At 39.0% G+C, this 20,142-nt stretch overlaps 1 protein-coding gene across 1 annotated transcript in view; it reads left to right on the top strand.

Moving 5' to 3' along the window:
- Nucleotides 1-20,142, top strand: part of SLC44A1 (solute carrier family 44 member 1) — a 94,164-nt gene that overhangs the window by 26,601 nt on the left and 47,421 nt on the right. The window contains exon 2 of the mRNA XM_075210451.1: nucleotides 6,046-6,135. Coding sequence (XP_075066552.1) covers nucleotides 6,046-6,135 — 90 coding nt within the window. The remainder of the gene's footprint in view (nucleotides 1-6,045; nucleotides 6,136-20,142) is intronic.

The raw sequence follows: 20,142 nt of genomic DNA, 5'->3' as shown, positions 1-20,142 counted from the left end.
CATAAGCTACATATTGCCATACATTGGTTGTCTGGATTTGGATAAAAATAACTCCAGACCGAAGAGGTGCATTTTTTGGTCTTCTGACCAGGCATGACGATGGGCTTTTTCATCCCATGGACATCAGCTGTTTCCCCCCCTGGTGCCTCATTTACAATAACCACATCACCATCCTCATCATCAAGTTCCTCCACAGCGCCAGCTACATCATCAATAGCCTCCTCCCGAGCCACCTCTTCCCGTACAGTGATGGGAAGGTCAGGCTTGACAACCACCAACACCCTTGGACTCGCCTTGGGGATTTGTGATAATTTCTCTTTAGAAGGCAGAGTTGTTTGCTGTTTTGTTGCTGACAGCATAACTCTCTTCAATTTTTTGTAGGGGGGGGGAGGAGGAGGAGGGCTAAGATCCGTGGGTGAAGCTGAACCACTAGTCATGAACACGGGCCAGGGCCTAAGCCGTTCCTTGCCACTCCGTGTCGTAAATGGCATATTGGCAACTTTACGTTTCTCCTCAGATGATTTTAAGTTTCTCTTTTTGCTACTTTTTCTTAACTTGGGCTTTTTGGATTTTACATGCCCGGTACTACGAGATTAGGCATCGGGCTTGGAAGACGACGTTGATGGCATTTCATCGTCTATGTCATGACTAGTGGCAGCAGCTTCAGCATTAGGAGGAAGTGGGTCTTGATCTTTCCCTACTTTATCCTCCAAATTTTTGGTCTCCATTATATGTAGCACAAGATACTGCAGAATGTGTGAACTTGGTAATATTGCAGTACCAATGGACTTATAATGCTGGATTGGTTTTGCAAATTTGGTTATAATTATTATATATTTTTTTTTTTTTTAAATTTTTTATTTTTTTTTACTTTTTTTTTATTTTTTACAAACTTGGGAATAATGGGGAAATAACTATGCCCTTAGAAGCACAGAGCACAGGACACAGCACCACTGGACTGAACAGGACACGGCACAGGACCCAGCAGCACTACGGAACTCAGCAGGACAGAGCACAGGACACAGCACCACTGGACTGATACTGCAGAATGTGTAAACTTTGTAATATTGCAGTACCACTGGACTTTTACTGCTGAATGTGTGAACTTGGTAATATTGCAGTACCAATGGACTTATAATGCTGGATTGGTTTTGCAAATTTGGTTATAATTATTATATATTTTTTTTTTTTTTAAATTTTTTATTTTTTTTTACTTTTTTTTTATTTTTTACAAACTTGGGAATAATGGGGAAATAACTATGCCCTTAGAAGCACAGAGCACAGGACACAGCACCACTGGACTGAACAGGACACGGCACAGGACCCAGCAGCACTACGGAACTCAGCAGGACAGAGCACAGGACACAGCACCACTGGACTGATACTGCAGAATGTGTAAACTTTGTAATATTGCAGTACCACTGGACTTTTACTGCTGAATGTGTGAACTTGGTAATATTGCAGTACCAATGGGCTTATACTGCAGGATTGGTTGTGAAAATTTTGTGGTAATTAAAAAATATTAAAGTAGTTTTTGGTATTTTATAAAAAAAACTTTTTTTTATTTTTTTAAACACAGGGGAATATTGGGGAAATAACTATGCCCTTAGAAGCACAGAGCACAGGACACAGCACCACTGGACTGAACAGGACACAGCACAGGACCCAGCAGCACCACTGACCTCAGAAGGACAGAGCACAGCACACAGCACCACTGGACTGATACTGCAAAACACAGCACAGCACTAAACAGCACAGAACTAAACAGCACAGAACTAAACAGCACAGAACTAAACAGCACAGAGGACCACCTAACACACCCTCCCTCTACCCTGATCAATGCCCGAGTGAAGATGGCGGCGACTAGCGGGGAATTTATAGGATCCGAGTATCGCGAGATCCGACAACGGGATTATGAGTCAGAGCCTCAGTTTCACTTTTGAATTTGGCGCCAATACCCGGATCTGTCTCGGATCCGACTCGGATCCGCAACGTTCGGGTGGGCTCGGATTTCAGAAATCCGAGCGCGCTCATCCCTAATAATACATAGATCACATCATAGATTTCTCTGATTTCTGTCCACTGAAATAAAGCTGCCACTATTGGGACAGAGCCCTAGAATCAAAACTATCCAGCCTAAATTGGGACGGTTGATAGAATTGTATCACATAGAGTCACAGGGTACCTGCAGTCACCAGGTGCGAGAGGACACAGTATGTACAGTAACTGGCAGTCACTATGTCTGTACATAGTGTCTGACAGTTACTGTACATACAGACATACAGTCCTGTATGTACAGTGCTGTGACTGACCAGACAAAGAGGTGGGGTCTGGATTTGTAGTTCGCTGGGGGTGTGTCTTTGCACTGTCTGGCACAAGTTATTGTCATGCCCTATCGCCATGGTGACAGAAGACAAGTCATGAATTCTCAGGATGGGACTACAGGGTCAGTTTTTAGTCCTTACCCTTCATGAAATGACCGACTCATTACCCCGCAGTGCACAGTAGTGGAGACGCTGTCGTGCAGTGCTACTAGCCTGTAAAAAGAAAAAAAGATGTTTAATTTCGGGTCCTATTGTGAATACTTGTGTTTTTTATTTCTGTCAGATCAGTATCATGCATAGAAAGATCCATAAGACTAATTTTGAGGAGTGGCAGGAAATTGCGCAGCGTCATAGACTCCTGTACATGCATTAATGCGATCTATGTTGCTGCACTTTGTAGAGGTTTTCCAAACATAATTTAATATACAAGATTATGTCCTGTTTATCAGTGTGTTTTTAATGTGCTTTATATGAAGTGTATACTGATTTTTTTTTTTTATTGAAAGCCTGAAAAGCAGTGCTTTCACCCTAGTGCTCGAAAAAAAAGTGCAAAACTTTAAAAAACGTGCATAAGGGTGCGGTACGTGGCCCTCCTTAAGAAAGGAAGGGCCCTAGTCCCCGACCCCCGGATCCAAAAAGGACCCTTAGGGGGCAAGGGTCTTCAGACCCCCCTTCGCCGCAAAGCTAGGGGGGGTCCCTTTGGCCCTGGGATCCACCGAGGCTTCACCCAGGGCTCTACGTCTAGTCCACCCCCTAAAGGGAGGACCTCCAGTGTTTTCAGGGGGGCCGGAACCTCAGGGCCACACAGCCCCCCCTAGATCTCTCGGGGGGAGAACCCATAAGGGCCCAACCCGCACCAATAAAATCCAAGTGAGTAAAACGTATAAAAAAGTGATAGGGACAAAACAGTGAGAAAATAAATAGTGCCGTGTATAACGGCCCCAGCCTTTCGGCCGAGATGTTAAAAATTATTCCTGCCTAGCCAAAAGGCCGGGGCAAGGAAAGGTGTGTGGCATGAAAGTGGGGTTTGTGCAAAGTGCCGCATCAAGTGAGGGTCCCACGCCCCAAGTGATTTTGGCACCCCTGGGTCACCACTCCAGGGGCTCTAGCCCAGGCTTTCAAAGCCACCGGCCTTCTGGCCAGACCAAGCTTTCCCATGGTCCTTTCAGGCACAGGCAAACCCTACTCAGACAGGTACTCACTTGATCTTAGCCAAAAGGCCGAGAAGCGATTATGTCCTGTTTATCAGTGTGTTTTTAATGTGCTTTATATGAAGTGTATACTGATGGGTAAGCCCATTTTTCCAAGGGACACAAAACTACATTCCCTATGTTCAATTTTGCCTCACTACTTATTAAATGCCCTTACATTTTTATTGTGGAGATTACATTAAGTAGTTGAACTTTGTTTATTATTGTACAATTATAAGTAAATGGCAAAGATAATATATTCGTTCAGGTTGTACATTGGAATGCACAATGATTATACATCTTTACGATCTGGCGCAGCAGCACTTGAAAATGATCCCATTAGCAAATGGGAGAAAAGCAAGTTTGTCCAGTCACTCCCCATTTAAATTCACAGAGGTTAATCTGCCTCATTGGTTTTTTGAAATTGCATGGTGCAAGTTACAGGACAATCACATTTTGTAATTGGCCAACCTGAAATGCTCATCCTGTCATCTATTCTATCTGTGTTTGAAAAGGTTTTCTTATTCACAGTTACACAGTACTTGTTCAATTTAGTAACACGTTTGCAGATAATTTCCTAACATGAAGCACACCTTCCCTACAATGTTAGACTGAACATGAATAAATTAAAAACATGTTTGGTTTTTCAGCTAATCCCATTTTACACTTTGGGACAATGGTAAAAGTTAAAATCTTGTAGAGACTGTACCAAAAATAAAGCACCTTGGGCCTGAGTCATTAAGGAAAGTAAACAAAAGAAAAAGAGTAACTTTGCACTTTAGCAAAACCATGTTGCATTGGAGGGGATGTAAATTTAAAATGTGATGGCAGATATATTATAGTTGGGGTAGATCAACATTAAATTTCAGTGTAAAAATAAAATTATCAAGTATTGTGTGCAGAATAATAAACTAATTTGCACCCCTTGCATTGTAACATGGTTTGTCCATGAGAAATCTTCCTCCTTTTTTTTGCCTTCCTTTCCTTAATCAATCAAGCTCCTTATGTTTCTGATGATCTTGCAATTTTGCTCATAGTCCAAGGTGTTTTTTTAAAATAACTTCTATTAATTGTATGCTTTTGTGCAAACTATATCCTTTCTGCAGTTGTGTACACTAGTTTTGTAATCCAATGCCTTCTATGATAACTATAAATGGTGCATTCCCACTTGCATCCTTTAGAAAGTCCTACACAACCAGCATTTCCTACATTTCACCATTTCCAGCCATGTCTTGCTTGATAAGTCAAAATGACCGCCTTGGAGCATTTCTCTCCACTGCGCTAATGTAGTCAGGGCCAATAAAGCAAATGGCTCATTTCTTTGGCAGCCTGTGTTTAAGAACTGTAATTGGACCCAATTGAGCAGATTAGTTGTTTCAATATTGACTCAAGTTGGCATTCAGTTTACTCTCTATTGACAGCCTATAGCACTGGTATGACTGCATAGAGCAAGGTGATTGTAAAACTTTAGTTTGTTTTCAATGAGCTCCTGGCTAAGTAATATTTATCTATGTAATATCGTTTTCTTGTATGCTCTAAACCCCTGTGTATGGCGCTGCAGAACCTTTGTGGCTCCTTATAAATAAAAGATGATGATAATAACAATAAAATAATATGCAAAGAAGATTTATTACTTCCTAACGTGTAGTGAAAGTGTTTAAGAGACTTTAGTACCTTTCACAAGAAAATTAAGATGTCCCTCAATGGCTTTGTAGAGGATGTTGAAAATGTGTACTCAGAACATCACATACTAGCCTGCATGCAGCGCTGCGGAATTAGTGGCGCTATATAAATAAATGGTGGTGATGATGATGTTTTTTAGTTTTACTTTTTTATTTGAGCAAGTGCGCCAGCCTGACCACCAAGCCCATTTCAATATCCACTTCCCATCTCTGTAAAATGCCATGTATATTTGCCAATGAGATCTACAAATATGTGTTTGGGGAAATTAAAGAGAAAGTTGGTTGGACCGTCTTAGTCGTGTTTTTAAACAATTTTTTATTGGTTTGTTTTCCTCAAATTCAGGTGGGCTTAGCCTTATGCATGTCTAAAAGAATTCATTAGAGTGAGAGGGCACTGTCGCTGTCGCATGTTACTTTTGTGAATTTTGACGCGTTTTTTTTTTTTATTACATGGAAATGTTCTTTACTGTGAAAGGTCAACTGCAATATGCAAAATACATTGTATTGAAAGCATGAGCTTCTTGTTGGAAGAAAAAGGCCATGTGGCTATCTGTACCATGGGGAACATCTCCCTAAAAGAGCCATCTCCACCTACGCTAGCTCATTTAAATAATTACATCCTGAAAATAAAATCTTATGTTTTGACTTGAATTCAAAACTAGGTACATTTGTGCCTGATCTGCAATTAGCTAAGAACACCCCCAATCCGCCCAACTCTTCCCTTCAGATGCTGAAAAGTTTTGCTCGCATGCTTCTATGTGTAAGAATGTATGAATTTAGATTTTAGGGGTGTGACATCACAAGAGCTGATCATAAGTAAATGAGCCTTTCGTTGTCTCTTATTTCCAGAACTCTAAGCGGGACTGGAGGCCATTGGAAGAGCACAGTTGTACTGATATCCCATGGCTGCTGCTGTTTATCCTCTTCTGTGTTGGCATGGTGAGTAATTCTGTTATACCTCAAGATGTCATACTGCCTCATCTCATTGCATCCTTATAGCTCCCCTGCTATTGACGTTCTTACACAAACTTTTCTCACAATTGATTTTCTTCATGGAAAAGCTATAGGTTGAAGACTTTTTTACTTTTTTTTTTTTTTTTCCCAAACACAACATCACATTTTGAATAACCAATACTGAACAACCGGCTTCTACAGGTCAACAGAGAGAATAATTAGGACTTAATTTGAGACGTCTAATTTGTGCAGAAACCAGTGTAATATATCTTAGACCATGCACACTTCATCTCGTTTTATACTACTATACGCAGCTGTTGCAAAATTACGTTTCACCTCATTTCCTTGTCTTTAGAGAACTTTATACTATAAAATGCTTATTGTATTAAAGCAAATTGTGTATGTCACATACAGCACTCACCTGAGCCTGCGTGACACACGAGTGGGTTAATCACAAGAAAGCCCCCAGTCTATTGAAAAATTATTAAAAAACCCTTTAAATTATACCTCATACTCCTTATTAACTGCCACCACCAAGGTTTGATTCCAAAGCTAATAACTAGAAGTACTTCAGTTCTCCCTGCCTTATATCCCACTACAATCAAAATTTAAACCAAGCAATCCCCTGTATTTCAATTATGTAGTGTTATAACCAAGATATCTAGCATATGAATTATTTAAGACAAAGACAGAACACTATTAAATGGGCCTAATGACAAAAATAATCACCATGTTTAAGGTATTAAAAAATCTACTTACTACTCCAACTACGATATAGAAACAACAAACACCACCAGTTACTAAGTAATTATTAACTATCAATACAATTATATAATAGATCAATAACAGACCTTTACATGATTTCAACCAGCAAACCATTCCAATATTACAGATCAAAGCTGGGTATGAGTGGATGAGTCGACGTGTATGAGTCAGCAGCAAATGATACATAATATAAAATATGAAGGCTGCAATAACGACCTTGGCTAAAGCCAATTTATTGGTTTTAACTTGCAAGTTAATTACATATTGCACTGAGGTTTTATTTAACAGCAAGTCTCATGTATTGCCAAATAAATATGTTTTAGATAATAGGAGAGGTATATCGATACCAGTTCTTTGCATAGCCTTTACCACTGCAACCTAGTAACGGCTGTAGTCTGTGACACTCCCATAGTAGATGCCAGAAGGAAGCAGAATCCATCCCACACTTAGGGCAATTTGAGGTGTTCCCTCTGCCCATTACAGAAAGCTTTAGGGGGGTATAGTATACTCTGTGTAAAATGTAGAGTTGGATTTGGTCTCCATTTTAAACCCATTATCCCAACCCCGTTAACCGTTGTGACTTTACTGCAGAAAGTGCAGGGGTAGATCTCTTTTGTTCCAAACACTTTAGTTGGGAATTTTTTAAATTGCATATATTTTCTTTAGAGCATTATAGGAGCATAATTTTATATTAAGTAAACAAGTTAGGATTACTTGTACAAATGCATATGAAATATGACACTATTAGGCCCATTGTATGTGAAGACACTTAAGTGCTAGCCCATGGGGGAGACTACAGTAAATGTTTGACATATGTCATTATTTTCACTGATTATAATTTCATACAGGCATCTATGCCAGTATAAATTATTAATGCTATTTTTTTATGCATTACATTTCCTATAAGAATATATACTATATATATGACATTCTGTAAATTACATAACTAACATCCTTTTATAAGTTCAAATGAACCTTATATGCGGTCGCCCCAGTCGAGTTGTGCCATAAACACTATCTCCCAGGAGGATTTAGTCTTGCAGTTGGAGAATATAGGGCTGGGTGAATATAAACAGAATACCCAGCGGTGTGGTACACATCCATTCTAGGTAAAAATACATGTGCATGTTCCAGCTTTTGATGCAGGTTTAGCCTAGCCTCTATGATGATACTGGCTCACATGGAGTTCATATGTTAAAACCATTGGTATCTGGGGGAGTACCCATTATATATTTAGTATTTTATTTCCCTTAACCCCTTATTATGCCATAACCACGACTGTGCACAACTCGCCTTAATAAATCTTTTAGTGGACTTTGGGTATTTACCCTGTTTTACGAACAAGCATATTTGTCCTGAAAGTTGATCAGAATTTTAATATTGAATTGTTTCCTGACCTAGACAAAGGAGAAACACATTAACATAATTTAATGTACCTATTAAAGTCCTGCAAAGTAAACACAATTTGCCATTACTAGTATGATCCGGTGGAAAAAAAAAATGTGTGACTGAAGGACAAATTATATGCTGCTAGTGCACACCTTACTGCATTTAATGTCTCTCTGATGCCAGAAAATAGGAAGGATAAACAGCTCATGTTACGTTATTTATATGTATTTTTCTGGTGATCATGAAGTTATAATTATCATGCCAATTACTTCAGGGCAGCATGCAGAGCGTTCAGATTTTGTTTCTGTTTGCTGCTCAGAATACAAGTAATTAGCTTTCACTAAAATATTCCTTTCATTTAGAAGTTGGCGTGTTAACATGTTTTGACAATACAAAAAAAAAAATCAGTTTCCAGAAGGCTGCAACGCAGATTTTGTCCAAGCTGAACAGTGAGACAATGCCTGCTTCACAAGAAGAGCTTTTACACTTCCCTTAAAGGCCTTTCTCTATTTACTTGTTAAATTCAACAGCATTTCACGATCTGGTAACCTCTGGCTTTGTAAATTTATTCTTGTAAAATAACCCAGTAGATTACTCTGGTTACTGAAAGATTCATGAGTTAGCATTGTTACATTTGGTAAAAATATCATGATATGGTCTCAACACCGAGAGCTTCTGTGAGTCATTTATAATAGGGTAGTTTGTGATCCTGAGGGAGTTATTTTTCTACAAGCAGCAGACTTCTCAGTAATACTATAAAGCACACTTTAACCAGACCCTGTAGGCAGCTTTTGCAGAAAATGATAGCAGCTTACAATAGCTCACACTTGGGTGCATAGCAAATGTAAACCAACAGTCCCAAATTCTGTGAGTATGGAAACTTTAACTTGTATATTTTGTGAATGCTGTTAGTGGCCCTCTCCAATAAGGAAATTTGGATTGTCATTTAAGTGCCACGCTGTAACTGGTTGTTTTTGTTGTTTGGTTTTTTTTTTCGTTTTTTTTTTTCTTTAAGTCTTAGGCACTTACAAAATTGAATGTGCATTATAATACAAAATAACTGATTGTCTGAAGTCTATTTTTATTTTGCGAAGAGCTTTAATGCCTGCTGTTTGCCTAGTCCATTTCATATGCATACACAACATTGCTTGCATGAACTAAATCATGACAGGCCCACATCAAATATACACTTGTACTTTGTTTTAATTTTTGTTTTCTGGAGATTACAGATTTATGAGATCAGGTTTTGTGCCAACGTCAGATGTAATTAGACTAGTACTCTTCTTGGCAAGCTGAGTGGTAGCATTTCACCTACATGAGTGGGATTTCGTCTGTGCACTTCAATTGCACAGAACGCCCTGTTCTATACACATAGAACAGTGTTGTGCATAGGAAAAGAAAATACCCTAACAGAAAACATAGGACATTTCTATAAACTGTTACTGTGCAACAGTAGGTATTGTAACCCATATTATTATTATCTTAGATTTGTAAGGCGCCACAGTGCTCCACAGCACCGTACATTAGGGAAAACCGTACATACATAAAACAAGGACATACAAGGTAGACAAAATAAATACAGACATGAAAACAAAGGGTATGGAGCACCCTGCTCATTAGAGATCTTACATTCTAAGTGGAAGAGGGCACATCTGAAACAAGAGGAGCAAATGTGGCTCATAGTGGAGATTGTAAGGATGGATTAGTGTGAATAGTGTTATCGGGGATAAGGTCACCTCTAAATATAGAGATGGGCTTTCAAAGAGCATCTAACGATTTGAAGGCTGTGGGAAAGTCTGCTTGAGTGTGGTAGGGAATTCCATAAGTGGGGAGCAGCAGGAGGAAAGCTAATGAGCTCTATTTTGGACATGTTGATCTTTAGGTTGCGTTGGGACTTCCATGCAGGGCCATCTTAACAACATTATGGGCCCCCGGGCAAAGCAGTGCATCGGGGCCCATAGATATAGATATATACATGTATATAGATATAGATATATAGAGATAGATAGATGTACTTGCTCAGGGACCCTTGTAGGTTTTTTTGCAGGTTTTTTTTCTTTTGCAGGATTATTTATTCTCATTAAGAGCTGTGCCTATGGGGCCCCCTTGCCCGTGGGGCCCCCGGGCAGCTGCCCATCGTGCCCAATGGAAAAGATGGCCCTGCTTTCATGTGGAGATTGCAGAAAGACAGTTGGTTACACAAGATAGTACAGAAGGAGAGAGGTCAGAGGAACAGATATATATTTGTGTGTTATCAGCATAGAGGTGGTATAGGAGGCCGAATGAGCGATTTGTGCCCCAAGATGAGAGATGTACAATGAAAAAAAATAAAGGGCCAAGAACAGAGCATTGTGGGACCCCAACAGATAGTGGGAGTGGAGGGGAGGTGTGCCAGAGGTAGAAACACTAAAGGAGCAGTTCAATAGGTAGGAAGTGAACCAGGAAAGAACTGTCATGAAGGCCAGTAGAGTGAAGGGTGTGTAGAAGAGAGTGAGCAACAGTATGATAAGCAGCAGACCATTCCAGCAGAATGAGTATGGAGAATTGACCCTTAGACCTTGCAGTAAGTAGATCATTAATCACTTTTGTGAGAACAGTTTCAGTGGAATGTTTGGGGGGCAGAAGCCTGCTTGTAGAGAGTTGATAATGGAATGAGAGGAGAGAAAGTGAGACAGTCTGTACACTAATCGCTCAAGTAGTTTGGCGGCAAAGAAAGGAGAGAATTAGGACGGTAGTTGGAGAAAGAGGCTGGATCGAAAGATGGTTTCTTTAGAATTGGTGAAATGAGCGCGTGTTTAAAGGAGGATGAAATGTGCCAGTGGAGAGAGACAGGTTGAAGAGGTGAGTTAGAGGTGGGCATGCAATGGAGGAAAGGGAGCGGAAAATTTGGGAGGGAATAGGGTTTAGGGGACAGTTTGTAGGGTGAGCTGATGAGTGCAGAGACGAAGTCTCATCAGAGAATGTATTAAGGGTGGATTGGGGAGTGTAGGTAAAGGTGGGTGGTGTGAGTGGAATTTCGCATGAGGAAATATCTTGTCAAATGGTGTCGATTTTGTCTTTGAAATAGGTGACAAGCTCATGAGGGAGAAAGGGGGAGGAGGTGCATGTGGACAGAGAAACGAGTTGAAGGTGGCAAAGAGGCAACATGGGTTAGAGGACTGGGTGGATATTAGAGATTTAAAGAATATTTGTTTGGCAATTGAAAGGGCAGTGCTATAAGATAAAAAAATGAATTTATAGTGGAGGAAATCGGGATAGGAACGAGATTTTTTCTAGTGGCGCTCTGCAGTGCGGGAGGACTATTGCAGGTAGCAGGTCTTTTTGGCGTGCCATGGTTGTGGTTTGGATCATCGGAGACTACATATAGTAGCTGAAGCTGCAAGATCTAGTGCTGAAGTGTTTTGTTATAGAAAGAGGTAGCCTAATTAGGACAGGACTATACAGTCATTGGAGAAAATAGTTGTTTTGGTGAAAATGAGAAGGGGATTGGGTTAAGAGTACATTGTAGATTTAACTGTGTGCATTTGGGTGCAGGGGAGAGATGAGAATGAATGTGTTTTAGCTAGGGTAGATAATGGGAAAATGGAAAGGAACAATTAATCCAAATTGTGCAGGGCAATAGAAGAGGTAAAGGATACTTTAACGTCCTCTGGCGGTAAATAACCCATAGTTATTTTGCTAGCATAGGTCATATTTGCCAACTTTGGCAGTGAACTATCCGGGAGAGGAGGTCTCGCTACTGTGTCCTGGAGAGCATGGCCATGCAAATCCCTTCTTTAGGCCCCACCCCTCTGCCAAACTTTACCAGTTTCAGCCTTACAGCAGGGAGCGGGGCCAGTATACCGCCATTAGCCCTGCCCCCACCCACATTACTAACAAAGTGGGCAGAATGCGGTAGGTTGACCTTCTCTCCCGGGAGTCCGAAAGAACTCCAAAAAATTGGGAAGTTTCCCAGACATTCCATGAGAGTATGGTATACTGTAGGTTAGAACAGTTTTAAGCAACAGATGGCACTCCATGTTTTCAACTTTGGCTCCCAGCTCCTTCTTGGACTATTCTCAGATTTGTTTGTAACAAATGTTTAAAATACCTGCTGATGTTATTACAGATGGGTGTCTATTTTTTCGATTACATGTGGTGTTTTAACTTCTACTGAGATTAAGGGTAACATGCGGTCCTCTTGAAGGTTAAAGGGCTGCACTATTCAGCCCCTGAAGGGTATTGGGTTGCCCATCCTTGGGTTAAGAAAATGCCTTGATAGTTTTGACTGGTTATAGCACTTTTTTTTTTTTTTACAGTGTTTTATGTGGTCCAACTTTCAGAAGTGTCTGTGTACATTTTAAGTATGTCCAGTACTGATGTGCACATAAAAAAAGAAATACATTTGTATACTAATATAAATTTGTTCCTTAATTTGTATACAAAGAATAAGGAGTTGCAGCTTTTACAGAATTCTATTGTTTTTTGTGTTGTTGTTGTTGTTTTTTTAAATGTTACAGTAATTAAATTGATAAACACTCTACCATGTGCTAGGGAGGTAGTAGGTATGCAGACTGATTAAATCACTAAGCTCTGAAGCAGAGTTCAGTTGCAAAGCTTATCTGGTAAGCTCATTAGACAGTTATGGTAAATACAACAATCATATAAAAATAATCTAGGTACCAATTAGGAAGAGAATGTGAGAAACATAAAGCAGTTTAATCCATAAAAGGTGTTGTATAGATATTTAGCATACAATAACATCACTTTTATGAGCAGTGCCACATGACAAAGCAAATTGACTTTTGTAGATGGGAACCATAATTTATCATCCTATTTGGCATCTGTAGCTTGGCTTCTGTGGGGCTGTTACTTATACAAAACTCACAATACTCTCTGCGTATCTGATTACACATCCTAGTTTTATTATTTAAAATTGCTTAAAAAAACATAGCCATTTTGAGCTGTGCTGTATGTCTTCCAGCTTGCTATTTTTTTCATTATCAGATGTATATTTTCACAGGAGGGGTTCTGCCTTTTAGTAGCATGTCCTTTTCAAATGCCTGCTCAATGATATGCAGAAATCAATGCTATGGTCAGTATCTACTTCAATTTCCACTACAACTATTGGAATATTTTCTTCTCCCTTCATGACTTTAGTTAAAGCAAACATTTTCGGGGAAAAGATATGTAAGCTTTACAGTAGAAAGATTATTGCACGTATTCCTCTTTTTGTGTCATAATCACAATTGCAGAAAAATGCAGAGTTGATAAAAAAAATTGATGACCAGACACAACTGGAAAATGCTTTTTAGTCTGAAATGCATCTTAATGGAAGGCTAGATAACTGATTTCATTTGAGTATTAATGGGTGTGAAATGGAATAAAGAAGTATGGCATGAGCCTATCTATTACTAGAAGACCAGATTTGGCAACGCATTCCTAGTGAACACTGCCAGCCATTTGAAGACAAGATCAGGAAGCTATTGATGTTGCATAGCATCTGTAAGGCTGGCCGTTCCTGATAAATCGTAAAGGCAGCAAAGCTTTCTCCCTGCTGTTTTCAAACAACCCTAAAGGTTAATGAGGGAAATCACATTATAAGGCTTTTGAATCCGCCATTTATTTACTGGCGGTTCAGCGAATGTGTCCATGTATAGTATTCACTGGTAATTCTGCATCCCAAAAATTAAAATATTTTTTTTAATATTGTATAAAATTTGATATAGTTTATTAAATTGGACATCCTCTGTCTAACTCTGCAAATCGTCAGAAGCCAAGTCTTGTGCTGCCATATCAGATGGGACCAGGAAAAGACTTTGACATGTGTTTTTTATTGCCTGCTTGTCAGGATGTTATGGAGAAGTAGGTTAAGGAAAAGCTTTCTTGTGAATAGTAGCCATGAAATACAGAATTGTGTTTGTTGACTTTTTATGAGATTTGTGCAGACCTGAAATTACATCAGTTGCCACCACCCATGACCACTTTTTTCTTGTCACCAGATAATCGGCAACCACCTGCCCCAAACTGCCACAACTTTCCATCATTTCATCCTTCCCCCATCCCACCGATGTAACATATATAAATGGAAGCACTTCAGCCTTAATTGGGCCGGTGGTAGTCAGCATATCGATGCTGACTACCACGACAACACTTACCCCTACAGGATGACTCCGAAGGGCTCCTTTCCAACGACGATCGATGACGACTGCCGTGGAAAGCAACTGCAACCAATCCCGATGAATGAAGAATCCAGCGCGACTTCATGACGTCACTTAAATCCGCGGCGCTGTAATAGCTGCTGTTAAGCGGGTAATGTAAGTATGCGGCCATGGACAATCTACAACACTTTGTAAAGTAAATTGTGCATGGGCGCATACTTACAGGTTGTCGCCGCCCCCTTCCCCCAGTACTTTTGGTATTTCCTTTCCTCATGTCTATGTTGAACTTGTCCCTATTTTCAAAATAAAAAACAAATTAGAACTGCGCAAGTGATGCCTATATCATAATAAATTCATTAAAACTTAAAACAAATATTACCTAATATATCAAAAATATATTGAATACAAAAAATGTGCAGAGTAATATTGGTAAAATGCTCTATTTTTCACCTGTAAATTCTGTGTTCCATAAGCAGGCAACCATAATATTCCGGATATATTTAATGGTTTCCAAAAAAAGGCGATTAGTTCATTAAAATAACATCTCTTTCCATCCGCTGTAGGGAATCCTTAATGGGTGTAAGTGTATAAATGACAATAATACGGAGTTTATCCTAGCATCAGCGGGAGTATCGAGTGTGGATGAAGTGTGATATCCACACACCCCCAGAAACTCCACCCCAGAAGCAATAATGGATTAATATTAGTCCGTTGGCAAACACTCACTCGATACCAGGAACTGGATAGATCTCATCCACTCACATGCCCCTTCAGCATTTTACTGGCTTGCTGGCATAGGAGAAACTGAACTCTCTTCGTGGTGCGCACCAGAGTCTCTGTCCAGACAGATAAATAATAGTAGTAGAAAGGTTCCTCTCTGAATCTGTTCATTAAGCCGCAGCTCCGGATATATATATACCGGCACTGTTAGATTCCTTATACACGATCGAATATAAAATTGGTTGAAATATGGCAACACACAGCTTTGCAACGCGTTTCGTCCGCCTCTTGCAGACTTTCTCAAGCAATATGGTTTAGTCTTTGGAGGATTGTCTTTAAATAGAAATGAATATTCTCATTAAATAAATTAACTTCATATGTTTGAGAGCTAGCAATTAGCAGACCCTAGCGGTTTATTTGCATAATTTGATCAGTGGGAAATCTCTTCTAATAAAAATTTAACTACACAAAATATATTCATACACAGGACTAACTTGCATATCAAATTTTTTTTTATAAAAAATACATTCATTAAATAAATATATTATAAAAAAAGTATACATTTTTATTATATAAAATATATAATAATGTAATAAAATTATAAAAAAAAAAAATCATATAACGAGATTTAATAAATTCTAAATTACCCAAAGATATCTAGAGCCTATTTCCAGTCTACTTTTTCTGAAGAGAGCTGAAGGATACTTTTCCTGAAGGGTAATTAATCTATTATCCGATCCTCCTACCAATATCTGGTTCATTGTAAAAGTTATCTATGACCTTCCTTGCCAAAGCAATTGATACAATATTTTTTGCCCAACAAATCATGGACTCCTAAGTTAAAAGTCCCTTTGCATGGGCAATCCTGTATTTTTGTATCTATCCTTCTCATAGTAAAGCTCATGGCTATAATAATCTTGTTGACTGATGTAAATGCTGACTCTATTTTGTGATTATTAGCAAGTTTCTACACACCCTCTAGAGGTACCAAAACTCATGTAGAGTATTTGCAATTATGGCTCATGTATGCAACAAGTGTTATAGTTGCCCTACGGTTTTACTCCATGGCACAATCACTATGGTCTTGAGTTGCAGATAAAATGTGATTGATATAAATGTTTCCTTTTCTCAGTCTAGTCCGCCAAGCTATTCTACTTGGAAGATTATTACTGAATATTTATGGCTACTTGCTACTGTATAGTTAGAAGTTCAAACAATGTATTAGTGCTTGTGAGTACATTCTGTTTGCCCATTAGGTGAGAGGTCACTTTATATGTAGCCGTGTTATACTGATAACACCAGCCCTGGTCTATTTGTTAAATCAATCTGTAGATTCTATTTGTCTATTGGTAGCCCACTGATAATATCATAATGCAGAGACAAAGTCACAAAATATCTGGTGACAATGCAGTCTTTATTTTTTAAATGCCATAAGAATTTTTTTACACTCGTTCTGGACCAAGGAGCATGGCAAAAAGAAAGGTTTGCACTGGCTGATAGGAGGTGTTGGGCAGTGGGAGACATTTCTTGCTGTGTATGGATTAGGCATGAAAGTGTCTTGCATTAATGTTGAAAATGGAAATTTTACGGGATGAGATCGGTCGAAGGATATAGTGGGTGGAGAGGGTACTATTTCATGGGCATTCTCTGCTTTGTGTGAGGCTGCACAGCCTTTTCTTCCCCACAAATACGGTGCCAGAGATTGAGTCTCGTTCTATAGTTTTAGTGGGATGCATTTTGCACCTTCCATTTGCACTTATGTAATAAATATTCAAACAAAAGTACACATGTAATAAAGACAAGAAAAGTTTAAATTTATAAATGGTTTGTAGGTTAGACCTTGAAGTGAGAAATCACTCTTTCCACCTTGCGTATTTTGAGATGTATTAGCAAACCAGCAAAAGTTGGTGCACAATTTTTTTCAGAGGACAGCTCCAAGAATTGTGTAAAAGCATGCTTGCACATATAAAGAAGCACTTTTTTGCAATTACTAAATGACCCTTAGTAACCTTATATGTGATAGTATTACACTATTATCCTTCTTTTAATAACGCTTTAGTTAATTTTTACAGATAAAATTCTCTACTACACACACTAGACTCATTTCCATTCAAAGCCATTTAACCTACCAGTATATTGTTTAGACATGGGAGGAAACTAATGCCCTTGAGGAATCCCACATGAACATGGGCCAAAGTCCACACAATATTGACCACCATGCCATGCTGAAGTACATGATTTCGCTCTGGACACACTGTTTATGCAAATGTATGCACCCTTTTTTTTTATACACTTCTATATTAAAGTTTTGCATGTTAAAACCATAAAACATTGACTTAAATATGATGTGTAATACATTCCATTTAAAGGAGTTACTAAAAAAAGACCCATTTTCTTTTCTTCTTTAGAAGGATTGGTAACTGGTCAAAATCTCCTGTATCACTATTTTCAATTGGTGGCCAAAATACTGGATTTATGATGAATAGAAAGAGTATTCAAAGAAAACTTCTACACAGTTGGCCTTTGTGATAATTGAACATAAAGAATCCCAAGGTGCTTGGAGCAATGTATACAAATGCCTAAATATGCATGGCTGCAAGAGGAACATCATAAAAATAGAATATGGGTACAGCGGGTGCATAGTAGTTTAAAGAATAGCTAGACGTAAAATAGAAATGGTACAGTATGTAAAAAAAAAAAACAATGCTAGACTTTTTACAGTACCATGACTGTAAGAGAAGATCTCGCTGACTTCTAAAGAGGGGGGATTGTTGGGATGTGTTTGGTAGGAAATTCAGTGACCCAGACAGCTCAACTTGATGATTTTTCATGAGCAACTTTATGGTGATGTTGGCATGGAAAACCATAATAGTGGGCGGCAGCACATTTTCCAGAATCATGATATCTGTGAGTCCATTTAAAGTGCAAAACAAAACGGGCATTTGCTGGAAATTTGAACATACAAACAGTATCATTAATAACAACCTGATGAACACTCCATAGAGCAGGATATCATAGTCGGGCTGCAGTTGCTAAGCCGCTCATCACACCTGGCAAAGAACACAAACGATAGACTACTGAGCTGTGGAGGAAAGTGATAGACTTCACCATGCTCTCGACAATTGGACGAGTGCACGTGTGGTGCCAAACTAAAGAGCACTCCATCTCTAAGTGCTTGTTTCCAACATTGAATTGTTCTGGTGGGACTTGTAATATTGAGGGATGCATTTTTTTGGCATAGTTTGGTTGCAATCGTTCCTTGATGCCCACATCCACACAATACGTGTGGTCACCTGGTGATTTGGGCATGACCGGATTAGCCATTTGTTGTAGCCTTCTCCATCACAGGTTCCGTACCCAGTCAATCATTTATGAACTATTATGAAACAACGCCTGAGAGTGTGTTTTTCACCTCCATCAGCAAGAGGACGATTTAGTGACTTGTGGAGGAATTGTGCTGCATCCTTCCTGCACAATTCTATTGGTAGAATCTATACCATGGTGCTTACAGGCGGTACTAACCATACATGTCAGCCCAACACTCTTTTATGGAACTTTATTTTGCTGTTGACATTTTTCACAGATCTATCAAACACACCATTGGGTTTTGTTCATGGGCACCCGCTGGATTTATAACTCCATAATTGTGATTTTGAGCTTCAACTTTTACTTCCTTTTCTGGATTTTCTCATAATGGACAATTTCTCAATTTTTGAAATAAAAGTGTCTGCATTTTATATTTTCTTTCTTCAGATTGATATTTTTTTTTAAAGTTTTATTTTAAAATAAGAACTACACTAACAACGGAACAATAAACACAAACCATGAACAATAAATGAAACATCAAAGAGACAAGCATAATCCAAAAACAGTATATGGAACAGCTGAGTATAAATATACATTTAAAAAAAACACTTTCAATGACACTTCAAGCAGTATTACAGTATTTTTAGGGTAGAAAAAATGTGGAGGTGGGGAGTTGGTGACTGCCGTTGGAGAAAAATATAGCAGAGAAAGACAGTAGATGTGATCTCAGGAACGGACTCAACTAGGTAAATCGGACAAAAAAAGAAAAGAAATAAAAGGATCTGGTGTGAGGCGGAAACTAGGAGAAGTACAAAAGGGATGTAGAAAAGAGTGGGTGAGTGTGGAGGTTACCGATAGTCAGGGAACCCAGATTTAGTGAAATTCATCTTGCTTATTGTGCGTGTGTTGGTTAATCTGTTCCATCCGGGCAATGAACCAAATATAGGACTGCAAGGTAGACATACGAGAGGGATCAGTCTGCCTCCATGTCTTGGCAATTAAGCAATGTGCTACAGCAAGGACATGAGAAGCCAACTTTGGTGATTGCTTCTCAGCGCCCAGAAGGGGGCAGCAAAGGAGGAGGGACCAAGGATCCTTTCGGACGGGGCACTGAAGGAGGGAGGAGAGGAGAGCCCTAACTCAGTCCCAAAAGGAGGATATTTCTGGGTAGGTTCACCAGATGTGGTAAAATGTACCCTGCTGACCACAGTCACGCCAGCAGCATGAGAGCTAGAAGATTGATTTTTATTTTTTTTTGTTGTTTGTTTTAATAACAAATAAACACAAAAAAATATATAATTATCATGTGGGGGCACATTTCTGGATGACTTTCTAATTTTTAAAAAAAAACAAAACCACCATGGTTAACATTGGAGTTTCTGACCTTTTTCCCCTGTCTAATCTACTTAAAATTAAAATATATGATCTCCAGTATGTTACCAAAACAAAGGTGTATACAGTTATAAAAGTTAAAGCTGTAGTGTAAGCAAAACAGATTAATGACAAAAGAAAAATGTGAAAACCGTGATCAGAAATGCACAAATTACCTATGGTTAATAAGAAGGCACTCTAGCTGATGCAGTACATGCAAATATTTGGAAAACCGCTCTTTTGTGGTGTCGTGATTACTTTTACCCAAGTGTATCTGACTATATGGATAAATCATGGGTTC

This window comes from Mixophyes fleayi, chromosome 1 (genome assembly GCF_038048845.1).
Source record: "Mixophyes fleayi isolate aMixFle1 chromosome 1, aMixFle1.hap1, whole genome shotgun sequence".
Lineage (NCBI taxonomy): Eukaryota > Metazoa > Chordata > Amphibia > Anura > Limnodynastidae > Mixophyes > Mixophyes fleayi.
The sequence above is the reverse complement of the archived record's forward strand: the minus strand, read 5'-3'. Positions and strand labels throughout refer to the sequence as shown.